Source organism: Cricetulus griseus, chromosome 8 (assembly GCF_003668045.3).
Source record: "Cricetulus griseus strain 17A/GY chromosome 8, alternate assembly CriGri-PICRH-1.0, whole genome shotgun sequence".
Lineage (NCBI taxonomy): Eukaryota > Metazoa > Chordata > Mammalia > Rodentia > Cricetidae > Cricetulus > Cricetulus griseus.
In genome coordinates, this window is record NC_048601.1 from 20,760,913 (window position 1) to 20,778,497 (window position 17,585).

Genomic DNA, 17,585 nt, shown 5'->3' on the forward strand with positions numbered 1-17,585 from the left:
GAAACCCTGTCTCGAAAAAAAAAAAAATCCCTCCACTTGAATTCTGTCACATGGCATCTTTCTCGTACTGCTGGTACCTCTAAGGTCCATAGGAGATTTGCCGTGCTTCTCCACCACGTCATCTACCCTGGCAGCAGGAGCCCAGTTCAAGGGGCCACCTCTGTGCCATGCACAGAAGCAACCTGATTGGAAGATGTGAGAGCTGGGTGTCCCTAAGCATGTGTTTATTGTTCCCGGACACCAGGATGTTTCTGGAGAGGCGTCTCCACCCTGTCCCATCTGACCCAGGAGAAGCTGTGACTCCACTGCTTCCTGACTTAGGTGGCCTTGGCCCCAGACACTGGGCTAGGAGCATTTGCAGAAGAACCCTGTGTTTTGCTCCTCACAACCACCCTCAGACCTCAGACTTAGGCCATAGCTGTCATCTCAGACTTCAGGCACAGTCCACCACCAGCCTTGGTTAAGATAAGAGCTTGGCCTTTATTGTGGGCCCAGGAAGGTATAAGGGCAGGATGTATAAGGGACGGAGTGACTCTCTAGCTAGTCAGGCCATGGCACAGGCAGCAGTGGGGGTCCACGGCAGCTGCACAGCCCTCACTTGCTGCACTTCTGGGGAGAGCACCTGCACTGCATGGCATTGATGACCTCGTGGTATACGACAGAGCCATTGGTGCAGTGCAAGGGCACACGCATGGGCTCCGTCCTCGAGGGCCCGCAGCAGGAGCAATGTTGCTGCACGTCCTCAATGTCAATGGAGTACACGGCTTTGCTGGCACACTTGCCCTGTAACACAGCAGAGGGGAGGCATCGCAATTCTAAATGGAGCAGCAAGACTGGGGCAGCCTGTATTAATCCTCCCCCTGTCTTTCTAAGCAATACAGGCCATGCCCCACCCACAGGCACACAGGAGAGCTAGGCAACTTGTAAAAGTAGATCTTAGGAAACAGTGAGCTTCCTCTTTCCAACTATTACACACACCCTCATCCCTCTGGCTGTGGTTTCTACACACACTGACTGATCCTGAGTCCCCGTCTTCTACAAATGTCTTCCATCAATGACTTCCTGGTCTCTTTACAGGTTTGTTTTGGTCTTTCTTCTGGGTCAAACAATCCTACTCCCTAAATGAAACATTTACTTTAAAAACAATGTTTACAGTTCCTTGTATCTCTCTTCCTTGTGACTTTTCCAGATCCTTCTAGATGATAACTAAGGAAACTGTAGCCTTCCCCACCTAAGTCTTCTCGAAGTCACACAGCCTTACCTGGCAGTAATGAATGTCCACTTCCTCTTGGGACTTACAGTCTCCCACTTTGACATACTGCAGCTTGGCAACGATGTCTTTGCAATCAGGCTCCTCACCTATAGAACAGGTGAGAGGTGGAACAGGGGGGCTGGCTAGCTGGGGTGCTGTAGAACACTTTCCCTATGCAATGCCTTCACTAAGTTGGAAATTCTTCTTTCTATCAATGACTTAACCAAAGCCAGCTGGGAGAGGAAGAATTTAGTTTCTCAAGCTCACCTCAGCTGCTCCCGGCTCCTCCAATTCAGAGATATCATTACTACTGGATAACTCACTTAATGATACAATTTTAATTGCAGAAGGAGTCTGGGTTGGCTGTGTTTTGGTCATATAGATGGATGATGCTTGCTTTTATATAATTTGAAATTCAGAAAAACATCATGGCCAGAGCAATCTTGTCAAGCTGTAAACTATACCCAGAAGCTAACAGACCACGAAGTAGCCACTAAATAGAATTAATATCAGTCCATCCCAATCTTTTGCTAAAAAGACAAATGTCATGGCCACATACATACTCTGAGGAGACTCCTAAGATCCTTTAGGCCACCATCTTACTGAGAGTTGTTACTTCCATGTCACCAGGATGAGTTTCTTTATATACATGGGCTTCACACCTGAAGCTCTGCATGACTCACTGGGACATCTAAGCTCTACTACCGGCTCACTGCTCTTATCGGAGTCATGACAGTTTTCCATTCTGCATGGTTCCAAATCTAGGCCAGCCCTATAGACACATTAGCCGGCCTCCCAATTCAGACTAATTTCACGTTAGAGGGTAAGTCTTCCAACTGCACAAGAGTATGAATTTGGAGCCAATGTGCAATATTCTCTTGTTGCAGACTGAAACCCTTAAGCCCAGCTTATTTTCCTTCCAGGAGGACTTACAGCCTCCTGAACATGTTGGCTAATGAAGGCTCCCCGTTGCTGGTTTTGTAGACAGCGGCCTCTTAACCAAACTCCAAGAATAACATCTGGAGAGAGTGCATCTTCTCTGATGACTTCCTGAATTCACATTCTTAAACCATTCAGAGGCAAATTTGCAAAGAAACACTCTCAGAGGGTGTTTCCTCCTTCTGCAGTTTGGTGATGGCAATCACTGGGACTGTCATAGCAAGCCACCAAGAAAAGAAGAAATAATTGAGGGAATTCACACCTTCACTCTTCTCTAACTTCGACCAAGAATGAGCCCATGACTCTAAAATGAAGCTAAACAAACTAAAATGAGAACTATTAGTCTAAGAAAAAAAGCGTGACTTGTGGTGCTCCCTCATAATAGCTATATGAACAATCAAAGGTTCTGAGGTACACACGAGGCTGGAGATGGAGCTGAAAGAAGACTGGAAGTAATTGCTTCATGGGCAATTCATAGGCCATTTGAGCAGGATATGGGCCAATGATAATCAGAAAGGAGAGGTAGCTGGCTAGGAGATGAACATAATGACTAACTGATAACTAAGAACTATTGTTTCTGGAATAAAGTCTACTTCAAATAATGGTGCCTGCCCTGGGTGTAACAGACATCAAAGCACAGGCTATTAGTAGTGTACTCACAAGTGTCACAACAGGTGCCCGGAATTTTCACGATTTTCCCCTAAGAAAAAAGAAAAGTACAAGATCAGGCACAAGTAATTCAACAAGGATGGGTTCTCAGGTCACGTGACGACTTCCTGGCTCTGAACTGAGAGCTCTGAGCTGAAATCCCCAAATATAAATTGCTTTCCCATCACAACTGTGAGCCAACTGAACATTTCACCTGACCAGAGTGGTTGGAATCGTCAATTCCCAGGAAAACATAGGGTCAATGTAAGTATGCAGCTCTGAGGGGAAAGGATTCCAATATACAAGTGTTGCAGTTCTCAGAGGAAATGTTTCCCCAGTGGAAGTGTTGTGGCTTTGAAGGGAAAGGTATCCTGGCAGTTGGGAGCCAAGGAATGCCACAAAGTCACACTACACAACAAACCTCACTCAAGAGATTTATTGGGAGAGACACAGGAGGGTGGCTGCCTCTGCTCAGGTGAGAAGCAGCAGGGAACTGAGCAGGAGGCAGGCTTTATATAGGGTTTCTTGGAGGTAGAGCTTTCCAGAGTGGAGATTTGCAGGGTAGGGACTTGTGGGACTTCAAGTAAATCCCAGGGATTGGTGGGTTTTCAAGCTCAGAGATTAGTAGCTTTTGGTGAATTTTCAGACCCAGAAGTAGGCTCTGACCTTTTACCCTACAGTCAATGTCCTGCCTTCTTATTCAAAGATCATGGCTTCCCTCCAGTGACCAACTATTTTCAAAGCATCCTTTGCCTCAGAGCATTATTTCTTCATCACCATTTCATTGATTCCTCAACCAGTACAGAGATCTGTCTTGGACACTGTGAGATTGCATAAGAACTGAGCTGAATGTTGCACAGAACTCCACCCTTGGCATCAACCAGTGAGATCATTAAGACAAAGGTAAAATCCGAACTGCAACTACTCACTCCTTCAGCCAGACACCTGCGTTCATCGAAGGGTGGGCAGCCTGTGACCCTTTTCTCCCAGATGTACTCCCCTCTCTCGTTGACCTTGCAGAAATGACTGTCACAACCATCCTGGAGTGTCTCGTCTCGCTGAAAAGAAAGATGAGAGTCAGTAGAACACATGCAACGATAGTGTTCAGGTTACAAAGCTACTGTCAGCCACTGGCCTGACCTCCTTTGAATTACTAAAACAATGTGGAGAAGTAGAGAAAAAGGGTGAGATGATATATAAAAACCCCACCTCTAGTACGGACTAGAGGTGGTGTCTCAGCTCTGTAATTTATTTACCATGAAGAGAACTGCCATATTACAGAAAGTCCTCAGACTATTCTGACCATGTATTGATAAGCTGGAGACAGTGAACTAATTGGCAGCCAGATGAGATATGAACCAAGATATGAACCATCTCTCAGACCCACCAGCTAGTTCCAGAAGTCACCAGTGGGTCTGCTCACGCTGATTGCCTGTCCAGTCCCACAGAGTCTCAAGGTTACAGACAATCTTTTTCAAACAAAAATCATCAATCCAGTCCAAATGAGGTCATACACCAACTATACATTTATTGGGAAGAGCAAAAGCATAGCAAAATCAAAGAGCAAATCCTGTGCCTTTCACAAGTCATCTACACTTCCTTTAGAAAACAAAGTGAGAAAAGAAGCCAACAATGAACCCGAACTCATCCTTCTGCTTGAAGAAAAGACACCCCTCCCAGAGAGAAACCAGAGAGTGGAGTGAGAGGGGACTCCTGAGCTCAGCTCCTTCCCACCTTCAGTGTCATGATCTGTCCTCCTCTGAGCTGAATAGTGCAAGCTGTAGGCAAACATCTGCCACAGCATTCACCTTCGTTCTTCTCTTCACGATAACCCTGTATCCAGGAAAGGAAGCAGTCATAGTTAACCGTCCAGAGCACCACAGTTATAACTCGAGTTACCTGGCTGACTTCTTGCCTCCACAATCCCATAGTTACTCCCAGAGTTCGGCTGACATCCAGAGTAACACCCAGAGTTCAGCTGACATCCCATAGTTACCCCAGAGTTCAGCTGACGTCCCATAGTCACCCCCAGAGTTCAGCAGACATCCCATAGTTACCCCCGGAGTTCAGCTGACATCCCACTGTAACACACAGAGTTTGGCTAACATCCACAGTTACTCCCAGAGTTCACCCAACATCCCATAGTTACCCCCCAGAGTTCAGCTGACATCCCATAGTTACTCCCAGAGTTCATCCCACATCCTACTCTAACTAGATTTTTCCAGGTCTCGCTCCCTCTTACATTTCTTCCCTCCATATATATGCATCTCACCCTAGTTGCAGCAATCTAACTTGTAAGGAGAAAAGTCACAGCCATTGCTACAGCTGGAATGTGTCTGTCCCTCTGTATTTTATAGGCTGGAACTTAAACCTCAAAGTGATGGCGGTGAGCTGTCGTGCCTTTGGGGAAATGACTGAGTATGCAGGGATCTGCCCTGGTGGATGAATCAGCCCCTGATAGCAGAGACTGCTCAGAATGCCTTCTGCCTGTGCGATGGAATAACATCACAAGAAAGTATCACCTATGAGGAACAGGCCAGACAGCTAGTCAGCTGCGAGTCCATAATTTCAGACTTCCCAGCCTCTAGAATTGTGAGAAAATAATTTTTCTTTAAAAATTACCAGTACTCAAAAAAGAAGAAGAAGAAGAAGAAGAAGAAGAAGAAGAAGAAGAAGAAGAAGAAGAAGAAGAAGAAGAAGAAGAAGAAGAAGAAGAAGAAGCAGCCGGGCATTGGTGGCACATGCCTTTAATCCCAGCACTCAGGAGGCAGAGGAGGGCAGATCTCTGTGAGTTCGAGACCAGCCTGGTCTACAAGAGCTAGTTCCAGGACAGCCTCCAAAACCACAGAGAAACCCTGTCTCGAAAAACCAAAAAAATAAAAAATAAAAATAAAAATTTAAAAATTACCTATTCTCACTGCGTATGGTGGTAAATGTGTATAATCCCAGCACTTGAGGAAGACTGAGAGTTCAAGGCCAGCCTTGCAAGACCCTATCCTTAAGAAAAGCATTACCTAGTCTCAGTTATTTTCTTATAGTGGCACAAGCAGACTGAGATAAAACCGAAACAAATGGAGAGGTATACTAGGTTCATGGATGAAAACACTCAGCAGGATCAAGACATCCATTCTCTTAAGGCTGAACTATATTCTATGCAATTCAGTATACTTTTAAATTCTTTTCATAAAAAGGAGAACTTTGACACTAAATTCTTATGGAAATAAAATGACATAAGATAACCTAACCTTGCAACAGAACACATCTGAAAGACTTAACTATCTGACTCAAGACTTTACTGCAAAGCTTCAGTAATCAAGACAAGAATGTGAGCACAGGATTTATTCATCAATCAACCGATTAGAAAAACAACCCAGCAATAGGTCTACATATCCACAGGCGATTTATCAAGGTTTCCGCTGGAACCAATGGATAACCACATTGTGGGGGTGTGGCTTAAATACTATGGTGGGGGTGGTAGTGTGTGTATGTGGGAGCGCCTTGGGGAAGTGCATGTGTGTGCGCATGTATACATGTGCAAAACTAAGTCACCATTGGTCATAGATATAAACACAAAACTCAAACTATCAAGCTTTAAGAATAAAAAAGCATATTTTCATGGCCCTGAAATATGGCGTTCTTAAACAAAAACTTAAAACCACTAAGTATAAAATGGCATAGTGTTATGTCATAGTTTATCAAAATTTAAACTTCTAATCTTTAGAAAATATAAGCTGAGAGCCAATGAGTGAGACAAATGTAATAAATATAAAAAAAAGTTAAAAAGAATAATTCCAAGTGTGGCTGGCGCACACCTGTGGTCTCAGCAGGTGAGAGGCTGGCACAGGAAGGATATGGACCAACCTCAGCTACATGGTGAGATCTTGTTTCAAAGACAAAATAATAGGCAACCAAATATAGGGAGGAGCCCAGACAACTGTGTAATAAGAGCACAAACAACCCAACTTAGAAATACTGAAAGGGTAAGGCTCGGGGAGCTGTCTCAGCAGCCAGCTGCAATTGTTCTTGCATGGGCTCCAGGTTCAGTTCTCAGCATCCACATGGTAGCTTACAACCATTTATAGCTCCAGTGACAGGGCATCTGGCATCCTCTTCGGCCCTCAGTGGGTACCAGGCATACTCACAGAACACATACACACAGGCAGGTTAAACACTCAAACACATAAAATAACATTGTTTTAAAAATCTCAATAAAAATAGTAAAAACTTTAAGCCAACACCTCACAAAAGAAATGGGCATTGCATCGCCTTAGACCCTTCATCAACTGAGAAACACACATTTAATATACTCTAAGATCTCAACCCACAACAGGAAAAAAAAAATGAAAATGCTTAGCAAAGCCAAGCATTGGTAAGAAAGTGCCTGGAACCCTGGCACACTGGAAACTTTCCCTGGTCTTCAAGTGAGTCCCAAGGATATACCCTGATCCCTAGGTGCCCAGGAGCTGGTTCCTGCATTAACTCGGAGCTTGATGGTGACTCGGGATAAAAGCCCTTCCTTCATAACTGCACTGGGAAGCACAGTGGCTTGCAGACAGCAGGACTTTGCTGTTTTTGCAAAACGCCTTCGTGTTCGGAAGACACCATAGGGTTACCAATGTCTTAATTTGCAGGATAAACAAATTTTTAAACAATTTTAAAAAAATAAAAATGCTACTATCAACTGTCTCGTGAGTTCATAAAAGTAAAGCTACTATTCTCCTTTTTCAAAACCATAAATAAAGAAGGAGCTCTCAAAATAAAATAAAATGTAGCTGGGGTTAGTCAGAACTGAGAAGACCCCCTCAGGCAATGATGAGCAAGCACAAAGACCAGAGTCCAACCCCTAGCATCCACATAAAAAGTCGGTGGTGGTGATGCATGCTTGTAATCTCAGTACCGGAAAGGGAGGCAGGCAATTCCCTGGACTCACTGGCCATACCGCCCAGCCCAACTGGCAAGGTCACCACGTCTCAAAACAAGATGGACAGCTAATCTCTGGATTTTACATGTAAGCACATACACACAGAGAGGGGAGAGGAGGCACACAGAAATAAATAAATAAATAAATAAATAAATAAATAAATAAATAAATAAATATAGGTCTAGTTCTTTGGGATACCAACTCTTTGTCATTCTTGTTTTCATTTGGTCACTTTTATGGATCACCACTCTGGAGCTATTTACTAGGGTCTGGAAGACCTGTGACAAAAATCTATAGCACTCTAACCATAGAGCCTAATGCTTGTAATCCTAGCACTCAGGAGGCTGAAGCAGGAAAAATATCCTTAAGTTTTAGATCTGCCTGGGCTACAGCTTAAGATCCCATCTTGAAATACAGGGGGAAACCAAACAAAACAAAACTCTAACCAATCCATCTTAACACCCAGATGAAGTCTCTGCCAACATGAAGGACAGGCATCTGTAAGCTTGCAAGCCCAGAAGTGAATTTAATCAATTTGCTCCTTGTAAATCAACCTATGAACTCGATGTGCCTTCCGGGGGTTGAACATGAGGATGAAGCTCAACACAGAGGCAGGGAGCCTGGGCCAGGGGCCAAAAGCACCACTTAGAAATGATGCTGTTAGAAATAGAGAACCACAAGGTAGCGTTTCAATCATGAGGCTGAAACTGCTATAAAATGCACACTTTCTAGCAAGGAAATGAGAGAGGAAGGAAAGAGAAGGAATAAGCACTGAGTGACTGTGAGTGATTGATTCTGAGTCAAATGAAGAAATAAAACAGCTTCAATCAGGCTGGTTTATGGGAGCTTGTACTTGGGCATTTTTAGTGAATGTTACAAGATCATAGGACATGGTGTCCTGAGCAGGAAAAGGGAACAAAGTTTCTCTCTACCCAAGAAGCAAGGAGACGGCTGCAAGTAGAGAAGGGACTGTGGGAGGAAGGGTCAGAGAGTGACTGGAAGGGCAGTGAGTGGCATCCATACACCAGGGAGGCAGAGTCCATCCAGGACCAGAAAAAGCAGAGAGGGCTAGAAGAGGCAAATGAACAGAAAGGAAAGACAAGGGGATGGAGAATAAAGAAGCTGTATTTTTCAGGGATGGTGTGGGCTTGGAGACCAGAAGGCATATGCATTAGCACCAGGTGAGTGAAAGGAAACCGGTCCCTCCCAACACCCGCAGACCCTCACCATGTCTGCTGCCCTGTGAAGCAGATTGCAGCCACGACTAGACCCAAAACAATGAGGGGGCAGGAAGTGCGCCTGCCTGAGCACAGCTGGACACCCAGGTAGCCACTGGCAGCAGGCACATATGTCATAGGTGCCACCAGGTGCCACTCCCTTGGACGTCTCATGAAACATTGAATTAATTGTGGAAAGTCATCTTTCTCTGTCTCTCTCTCTCTGTGTCTGTCTGTGTGTCTGTGTGTCTGTCTGTCTCTCTCTCTCTCTCTCTCTCTCTCTCTCTCTCACACACACACACACACACACACACACACACACACACACACAGGGGCCTCTCTCTGCCTGTTACCGGATTGTCCAGTCACTTCAAGAGGCGACCAACTCTTCCTCCACCAATGGGTCAAGTTCCCAGCCAGCCACTGACATCCCTGCTACAGCCAGGGAGACCTGGTTTACAGCCATTTTAGTTCTGCTTCCTCTGTTCCCTGTTGTCCCAAAGCTCCACCTTGCTAAGCACATGCCTGGCAACCCCTTCAGCTGTTTCACCCTGCTCATGGCCTTCAGTCCTTGCCTACTTCTCTTCCTTGACCTCTATTTCTACCTGCTGGCTATTCACCATCCTCCATCCTGGACATTCATATTCAACATTCAGCTCATTGTGGAAATCCAGCTGAGTAGCCCATGACAGAGTGGCCTCTCTTCTTCATGCTTTCCTTACGCTCATCTTTCAAACTCCATCTCTACCACTCATCAGCACAAAGCACCTTGCTCTGGTCTCTGCGGGAGGTGATGCTAACACCACTGTATATCTGGTGGAGGCATCAAACAGGTCTACCTAGATGTCACTCACTGCAGTTGCCCCACCCCCAGAGCCTTACTGAGGCCCTTCAAGGAGTATCAAGGCCAGTTAAGGATGCTGACCTACAATAGGACCAGCTGAGGCAATTCTCAGCAAAGCTTGAAAAAAAAAAACATAGAAGTCGGGCTAATCTGGTGATTCTGAAGTGGTGCACACTGCTCTAGCAAGATACCAAAATGTTGGAGAAAAAAAGGAATCATATAGAACAATATGGGCATTGTTTTAAAATATATACAGCACCTGCGGAGTCAGTGGGAGCAACTGTACCACACCTTCTGAACACCAGAGGGCGCTGCTAGGGGGCGGTTAGTAGACCTCCCTCACCCACCCAGGCTACACAGCCCCACCCTAGCCCCAGATCAGCTTCCAAATGATGTGGGTGTGAATCTCTGAGTCTGTTTCCTCACTGCCTGGGATGCAGGTCAGTAGACAACGAAGGTGGAAGGTGGCATGTAGTTCCAGACGGTGTTACTCGACTCCATGATGAAGACCTCAGCTGTTGTAGGCAGAGTTGTTTTACATTCACACACTAAACCCCAAATCCTAAAACATCAACTGCAACTTTGCAAAATATCAAGAATCTGTATTTAATTGGTTTCTTTTGCATCCAAGCATATATATTGTCTTTGAATTGAATGGCACTATCACAAAGCTGTCTCCCATAGGGCCATCAATGCCACTGGCTTTTCATGAAGCCCTGCTTTGAGCTTGACACTGTATAAGTGTTATGGAAAACACAGATGTAGGTCACGTGTCCTTTATTCTGATAAAAACAGGAAGCACACCCATGACCTCTCAGCTCCCACTCTGTTCCTCATCCTATCCCTGTCCTTTCCAGGTGCCACTTTTCCTGTGCTCTGCCCTACTCACAAGGGCCCATCCATACTGCTTGCCACCAAGCCTGTGGCTTTGTAGAGCTGACAAGGAGAAACCCCCACCTGGTGTCACCTGAGTCACTGAAATTCCTGCCTCCAGCTCACAGGAAGTTCATCTACCAATGTATTGTCTAAAACAACTGAAGCCCAAACACAAAGAGGAGCTAGAGGGAGAAACCCAGGCGCCTTCAGACATTTAGGTCCCCTCAGCCTGTGTGAGGCCTGTAATATCCCAGTTCCATAGGACTAGAAGCCATAATTAAAATAATATCACACCCCTTAAATAGATATAATCTATGTCTATTGAAATTATGCTAAAATTAATAGCAAACTAAGCTAAAATGTACTTTTAAATTATTGCACATTGATTACTTCCACCTATCAAACTAAAGATTATCTACTTGTCAAAATGTTCCTTAAGAATGTCTCCGGAACAAGTGAGAATCACAACTTAACAAAAAAAAAGAATAAACGTGTGTGTGTGTGTGTGTGTGTGTGTGTGTGTGTGTGTGTGTGTGTGTATGTGTGTGTGTGTGTCCACATGTACATATACAAGCATTCACCTTCCACAGACTCCTTGGGGAGGTCAGAGGACAGCTTCAGGTTGTCCACACTATTGGAGACAGGGTCTCTTCATTGCTCACCACCCTGTATGCCAGAGCGCACAAGCTTCCAGGAACTTCCCTGCTCCACCTCCTGTCTCTCCATAGGAGCAGTGAGATTACAGACAAGATGCTATACTCAATTTTATTTGAGTTCCTGGGATTTAAACTCAAATCTTCATGTTTGCACTGAAAGTGCTTCTCCCACTGAACCATCTCCCCGGCCTCAGGATGAACTATTTAAATGACTGAAATGTCTGCTAATGAAAAGTAGATTTAAGGCCGGGCGTTGGTGGTGCACGCCTTTAATCCCAGCACTCAGGAGGCAGAGGCAGGCGGATCTCTGTGAGTTCGAGGCCAGCCTGGTCTCCAGAGCGAGTGCCAGGATAGGCTCCAAAGCTACACAGAGAAACCCTGTCTTGAAAAACCAAAAAGAAAAACAAAAAGAAAAAAAAAGAAAAAAGAAAAGTAGATTTATACACTAGGGAGCATCCATTTAGATGAAGGCTGTGTAGGGCCTTGCGCGTTACAAGGGTCTCACAAGTATTTCTTGACTAATTTTTAATGTTTTCAGAGTATGGTGGTAATTTCTTAAAATACGTTTTTAAAGATACAGAGCTGTGAGTATAGCATCAAATGCCTTGAAAATACTGTGCTTATTTTTTTTTAAACACAAGAATAAAATGGTTACAATTTATTAGTAAATTGTAATTATTTCTGAGGGATGCGGTTTGGATAGGTGTCCTGATAGCTGTCAGATATCAGCCATAATCAGAACAAAGGCAAGATTTAAGGAACCCAGTGAGGTACTGTTGGTCCTACAGAAACTGAGGCATCCCTTAGTCCCTCAGAGCCTCTCTTACCATGGGGCAGGCTGCACAGGTGGTCTTCCTGCACTCCAGCTTGAATCTGGAGGTGGCTCCTGTCTGCACAATGCAGCGGCAGGTCGTGCATAAGTCAACCATCACACTTTTTCCCGGCTGGAAACAGAACCTGAGTCAGGTTTCCAAACAAGCCAGATACTCCATCTGCCTCACCCGCTCACCTGCCTGCTTGCCTGAGATGTAGCCCCTGCTTCTTGTGGCCGTTCCATCCTGCCTCCCCACATTAAGTATGGACATGGTAAAAAACAGAGGTAGCCAGACAGTGGGAGAGGCGTTAGATGACATGTGCTCTGGGACTGTGGGTGTGTTTTTACATGTGTAAAAGACATATGCAAAAGACATGCCCACGTGCTTGGAGGGCCAGTCGGAAGATGAGCATGGGAAAGCCAGGCCATGCCCCAGAAAGTGAGAAGGATAGCCCCGGTGTGGATATGAGGCTGAGATCCCTGAAGAGTTCTCCACTTTCATCTTAGTCTGATCTACTCACCCTTCTCACACACGCCCCCATCCCATCCCACCCCACCACCAGCTCCAACTCACACCAATGATGGTGCCATTGAGCAGACAGGCCTCCATGGGCTCTGGGGAGAGAAGCAACATTTGAGTATTAACACACCCTCCCCAAACCTCCCTGACCAGTCTTCTCCATGTCCTCCTGGTCTCCCTATTCTGGCTCCTGACAGTTCTCCACATCCCCTCACCCCACCCTCCAGAGTGTTGTGGGTCTTCCTGCTTGGGCCCCAGGTACCTCTCTTTCCCTTTCAACCATTAGATCAGAACTGCCTCACTACCCATCCTAATGGAAGAGCCCCTAAGGCACTAGTTAGCTGGGATCATGTTTAGGAAATGGATGGGTCAATTGCCTTTTGGGCTTGAGAGAAAAAAACAAAACAAAACAAAAAAAAACAGAGCTTATGGTTTGTTATTGCTGTTTGTCTGTCTGTCTGTCTGTCTGTCTGTCTGTCTGTCTGTCTCTCTGCCAGCAGGGTTCAGAGATAGCAATGCCTTCCCCTAGGTGAAGCAATGCTGTACTATAGAAAATGTGGTCTCCAGAGTCAGAGAAACCTGACCCAAAATGAGTCAGTACCATGAGGGAGGGTTACCCATGACAATGGGAAAAACTCCATCACTGGGCTCAGAGCTAGGCACAGTGGCCTGCAGAGAACTACCCTTGTCTCCTCTCCTCTGCTCTCACAGCCACAGTAGTAAACAGATTTTGATTGTGCCCATTTCTCTGAGTTGCTAAGAAGCAAAGAACTCAGAAGTCCAAGGAAGAAAGAGCCCTGAAAGCAAATCCAGGCCAGGCCAGGCCTCGCCATCCCGACTCACCACAGCGACAGCTGGGACAGCACTCCGAGGTCTCACAGCTCAGCTGGAAACCTGTGGGGCAGGTAGGGACAGCCAGCTGGGGGCAGGAGATGTTCCTCTGCTGCACAAAGACCGCCTCCTCCACTCGGACACACTCGTTGATGAGGCAGGGATTCTCAGGGGCAGCCCACCGAGAGCCAACCTGCAGAGTACCAGAGGCCATCAGAGGTGTCAGGCAAGGCTGGGGCCCAATGTCTTGTAGCAGTATCCTGTTCTTGGGGAATTCTTTGGACTCTGAAGGTAAGGCCTCATTCAAACCAAAATTGAAACCACGGGATAACATCCACAGAGGGAATGGCAGAGGTCATCACAATAAGTCTGGGTCTAAGTTACCCTGACCAGATCCTAGGTCAAATTCACATGTCCCTGCCCCTGAGGCTCTCTGGGATTAGCACTACCAACTCCATCCTTTCTAGCTTCTTAGTCTGACATCAGAGTAAGAAACAATTCCCTGTTGTTAGTAAAATGGCTTGAACATGGTTGTTGTAAGAAGAGGCGAAACATTTCACCCTGCAGGGACGCTCCTTAAACTCTGGAGGTAAACAACTCAAAAGTCTTCAGGAAGTTCCTGAAACTAACCAGAATCACTAAGCCTCTCCCTTTCCAAACTTACATAAGCTGTAGACTGCTCAGAGACACTCACAGATAAGCTGAGCTTCCTAAAAGAAGCTAAGACTGGCTGAGCTGCCTGTAAGAGAAGGGGCCAGTCAAGCTGCATGGAAGAAGCTCAGATCAACTGTACTACTCAGAAAGGATACTCGACAACCTGCTGAGCTGCCTGCGGGCTGTGCAGTGAACTCCAGGTTTCCAGCTTTTGTGAGCTGTCACCAATGCTGGGGTGAGCTTTGCTGATGCAACTGCCTTTGAGCCATTTCCGTTCCTGCAAGTAACCCCTCACCTATATTCCTGTAAGTAACCCCAATAAAATTCACTGGTTTGCCAAGCTAAAACCTGGTATCCATAGTTTGATCTGTCATTGGTTTCCATTCTTGGGTGAATAGATGATGGTTCAAATCTCTCCAAAAATAGGGTCACACAAGAGAGCCCATGAACTCCATACCCCCTGAGGGGCTATTGGCAATTAACAACTGTTGGGGGCTGAATGTCCTTCTCTCCAATGGTGTAGCTACTGGTGTTGTCATAAATAACATCCCATCATTAGAAACCCTAATTGAATTCAGTGGGCCATACACAAAAAGGAGGCATGAAAATAGGAGGGAATCATATTAAGAAGAAGAGTTCCAGTGGAAGAGGAAAGGAGAAAGTTGGGTACAGGACATGAAAGTGACTAAAGTTTATTATGCAAACGTATGAAACTGTCAAAGAATAATAAAAAAGTAATTTAAGAAAAAATGGCTTGATAAGCCATCAAAAGTGAACCTCCAGGGATCACAGAAGACAGCTAACCAAACTACTGTGAACTACAGGAAGAAATTCTGCAGGCAAAGGAGACAGGAAAGAACAAGAGATAGGGGCCAGCAATGTAGCAAAATGATAACTCTAGGCCTGCAGAAACAGCTGAGGAACTTTGCCAACAGCCTGCTTGCTGCTTTGGATTGTCAGTTTCTCCACCTTCTCAAGCCATTGCGGGAGTTTCTATGGACATTAATACAAAAGCCCAAGGCCAGGGCCAACACAGTATAGAACAGAGCTTGTAACCTGTGTAGCCTGATGGACCACCAAGTATTCAAGATGATGAGGCCATGCCCCTCAACCAACCACTGAGGGACCTCAGAGTCACCGTGAACGGGAGACCATAAGACCCTGGGAGTTTATAGATCTCTCAGGGAGGCCACTAGGCTTCTCCTCGAATCCACAAAATGGGAAGCCTGAGACAGCCTTAACTAGTTCCTAAGGGGTAAAGGAAACCCAGCTGGGATCCCAACAGTTCCAATAGCTGGATACGCTCCCTATAGGGAAAGCAAAGACAAGGGGGAGGAAAACCAGGCCAGCACTGATGAACTGATGGATGGCACAATGAACTCTCCTCTCCCCACTCCCCAGGGCCCAGACCTACATTCTTCCAGGAAGAAAAGGAATCTCCCCGAGGAGAGCCAACCATGACCTTGCAAGCAGAGGGCAGGCACCTTCCACAGCACTCGCCTTCATGGAAAACGTAAGAGAAGCCCTGAAAAACAAAAACATAAAGTATAGCCAAGCCAGCACCTGAGAATCAGGGATTCTGACCTGAGTGTCATGTTTACTGAGCCCTGGGGCTAACCAAGACACATGGCTGAATATTTTCATTCCTGCTGTCCACTAGCCTCAGGAGCACACCAAGAAGTGATCAAGAAACTCCAGCCACTAAGCTAGGTCTTTGCAGGCTGAAGACATAAATACCTCCTCCCAGAAGACTCCATGTTGAGACCAACATCCAATCCACATGAATATTAAAGACAGTTCAGAGTTCCCTTAGAAACTCCTGATGAATCTGACCTCAGCCATGGCCAAACCTAGGGCAGCTTGTTGACTGCAACGCATTCTCAGGAAGCCAGGGTCTAGCCTTTGTTTTGCAGAGTGATGACCTGCACAAATAAGTATCTTGATCCTAGCACTTCTCACCATGTGAAATGCTTTGGCTCTTAGATGTTCCCTAAATCACCATATGTTGTTCCCTAGCCTGTGGCATTACCGTGAGATGGTAGAAAATTCTGGAGATGGAGCCTAATGGAAGCAAATTCAATCATGGACAGTGTGCCCTGGAAAGACAATTTTGGACCCCTGCACCCTCCCTCCATCTCTCCCCTTTCCTGACCACCATCAGATGAGTGTCTTTGCTCTACAATACATCCCCCACTGTGACATTCTGCCTCACTCCAGCCTGAAATTGAAACCATGAGCCAAAATTAACCTTTCCTCTAAGTTGACTTTCTCAAGTACTTTGTCACAGTGATGCAAAGCTGACGAGCACACTAATTTGCAGAGGTAAGTATCCTTGACATTTACATAGTAGTTTAAATATTATAGTATCTATTACAAAAAAAAAATGAGGTAAGCAAATGACAGAGACTGACCTTCCCCAGAGAACCTCACAGGGAAGGCCAGCTTTCTGGGAGTTTGTCAGTCCATCTTGCCTCTGGAAGATCCTTTAATATGGCCAAAGTATTAAGAACTTAGATTAAGGGGCTGGAGAGAAGGCTCAGCAGTTAGGAGCACATGCTGTTTTTCCAGAGGACCTGGGTTCAATTCCCAGCACCCATGTGGCAGCTCACAGCTGTCTGTAACTCCAAGATCTGACACCCTCATACAAACATACATGCAGACAAAACACCAATGCACGTAAAAGTTTTAAAAAGAACTTAGGTTAAGGGTTTGGAGGGATGGCTCAGTGGTTAAAAGGACCTAAGTTTGGTTCTCAGCACCCATATTGTGGCTCAAAATCATGTGTAACTTTGGTTATAGGGGATCTAGTACCCTCTTCTGGCCTTGTAGCTACCAGGCTTGAACGTGGTATACATACGTAGATCATACACATAAAATAAAAACTAAAAAATTCTTTAAAAAAAAACTTAAATTAAAACCCTCCTCTAAATATCATGTGCCAAGTGCCAAAAATGACAATGACAATGTGGCTGAGTCTGGAGCTAAGGGCAAAGAACCCAGGACAAGGCTTTACCTGAGGCTATGTCCTTAAAAAGGAAGGAACAGCTGGCTGATCAGATAGCATGGATGCCAAGTATGCATGCTTCCCCAGGCACACTCAAGAGCAGGGTCAAATCTGAAGAGGTACAACATTGCTTCCCTGGGGAAATGCAACCACCCCGGAGACTTAGCTCAAGTTCACACCATCTCCAAGGGACTTATTGACATCCCTACCCGCGTCATGGCAGTGCGCAGCAAGCTGTCCCCAGCCTTTTATCAACTGAGACTCAAGTCATTTATTGTACATAGATGAGGTGCAGGTGCTATAGAAGAGCTGACAAATTAAGATAATATACTCTACATGTCCTCTACTATAAAGAAGGGCATGCCAAATGCTATGAAAGAAACAGAGACCCCAGGGAAACTTGAGTGGA

At 45.6% G+C, this 17,585-nt stretch overlaps 1 protein-coding gene across 1 annotated transcript in view; it reads right to left on the reverse strand.

Moving 5' to 3' along the window:
• Positions 1-455: 455 nt before the first annotated feature.
• Vwf (von Willebrand factor) overlaps positions 456-17,585 on the reverse strand; it is a 116,156-nt gene continuing 99,026 nt past the window's right edge. The window contains exons 39-47 of the mRNA XM_027428330.2: positions 15,587-15,697; positions 13,531-13,711; positions 12,742-12,782; positions 12,181-12,297; positions 4,574-4,672; positions 3,769-3,897; positions 2,852-2,891; positions 1,262-1,359; positions 456-783 (exon numbers count right to left, since the gene is read on the reverse strand). Of these exons, the coding sequence (XP_027284131.1) occupies positions 595-783; positions 1,262-1,359; positions 2,852-2,891; positions 3,769-3,897; positions 4,574-4,672; positions 12,181-12,297; positions 12,742-12,782; positions 13,531-13,711; positions 15,587-15,697 (1,005 nt within the window). The 3' untranslated portion in view covers positions 456-594. The remainder of the gene's footprint in view (positions 784-1,261; positions 1,360-2,851; positions 2,892-3,768; positions 3,898-4,573; positions 4,673-12,180; positions 12,298-12,741; positions 12,783-13,530; positions 13,712-15,586; positions 15,698-17,585) is intronic.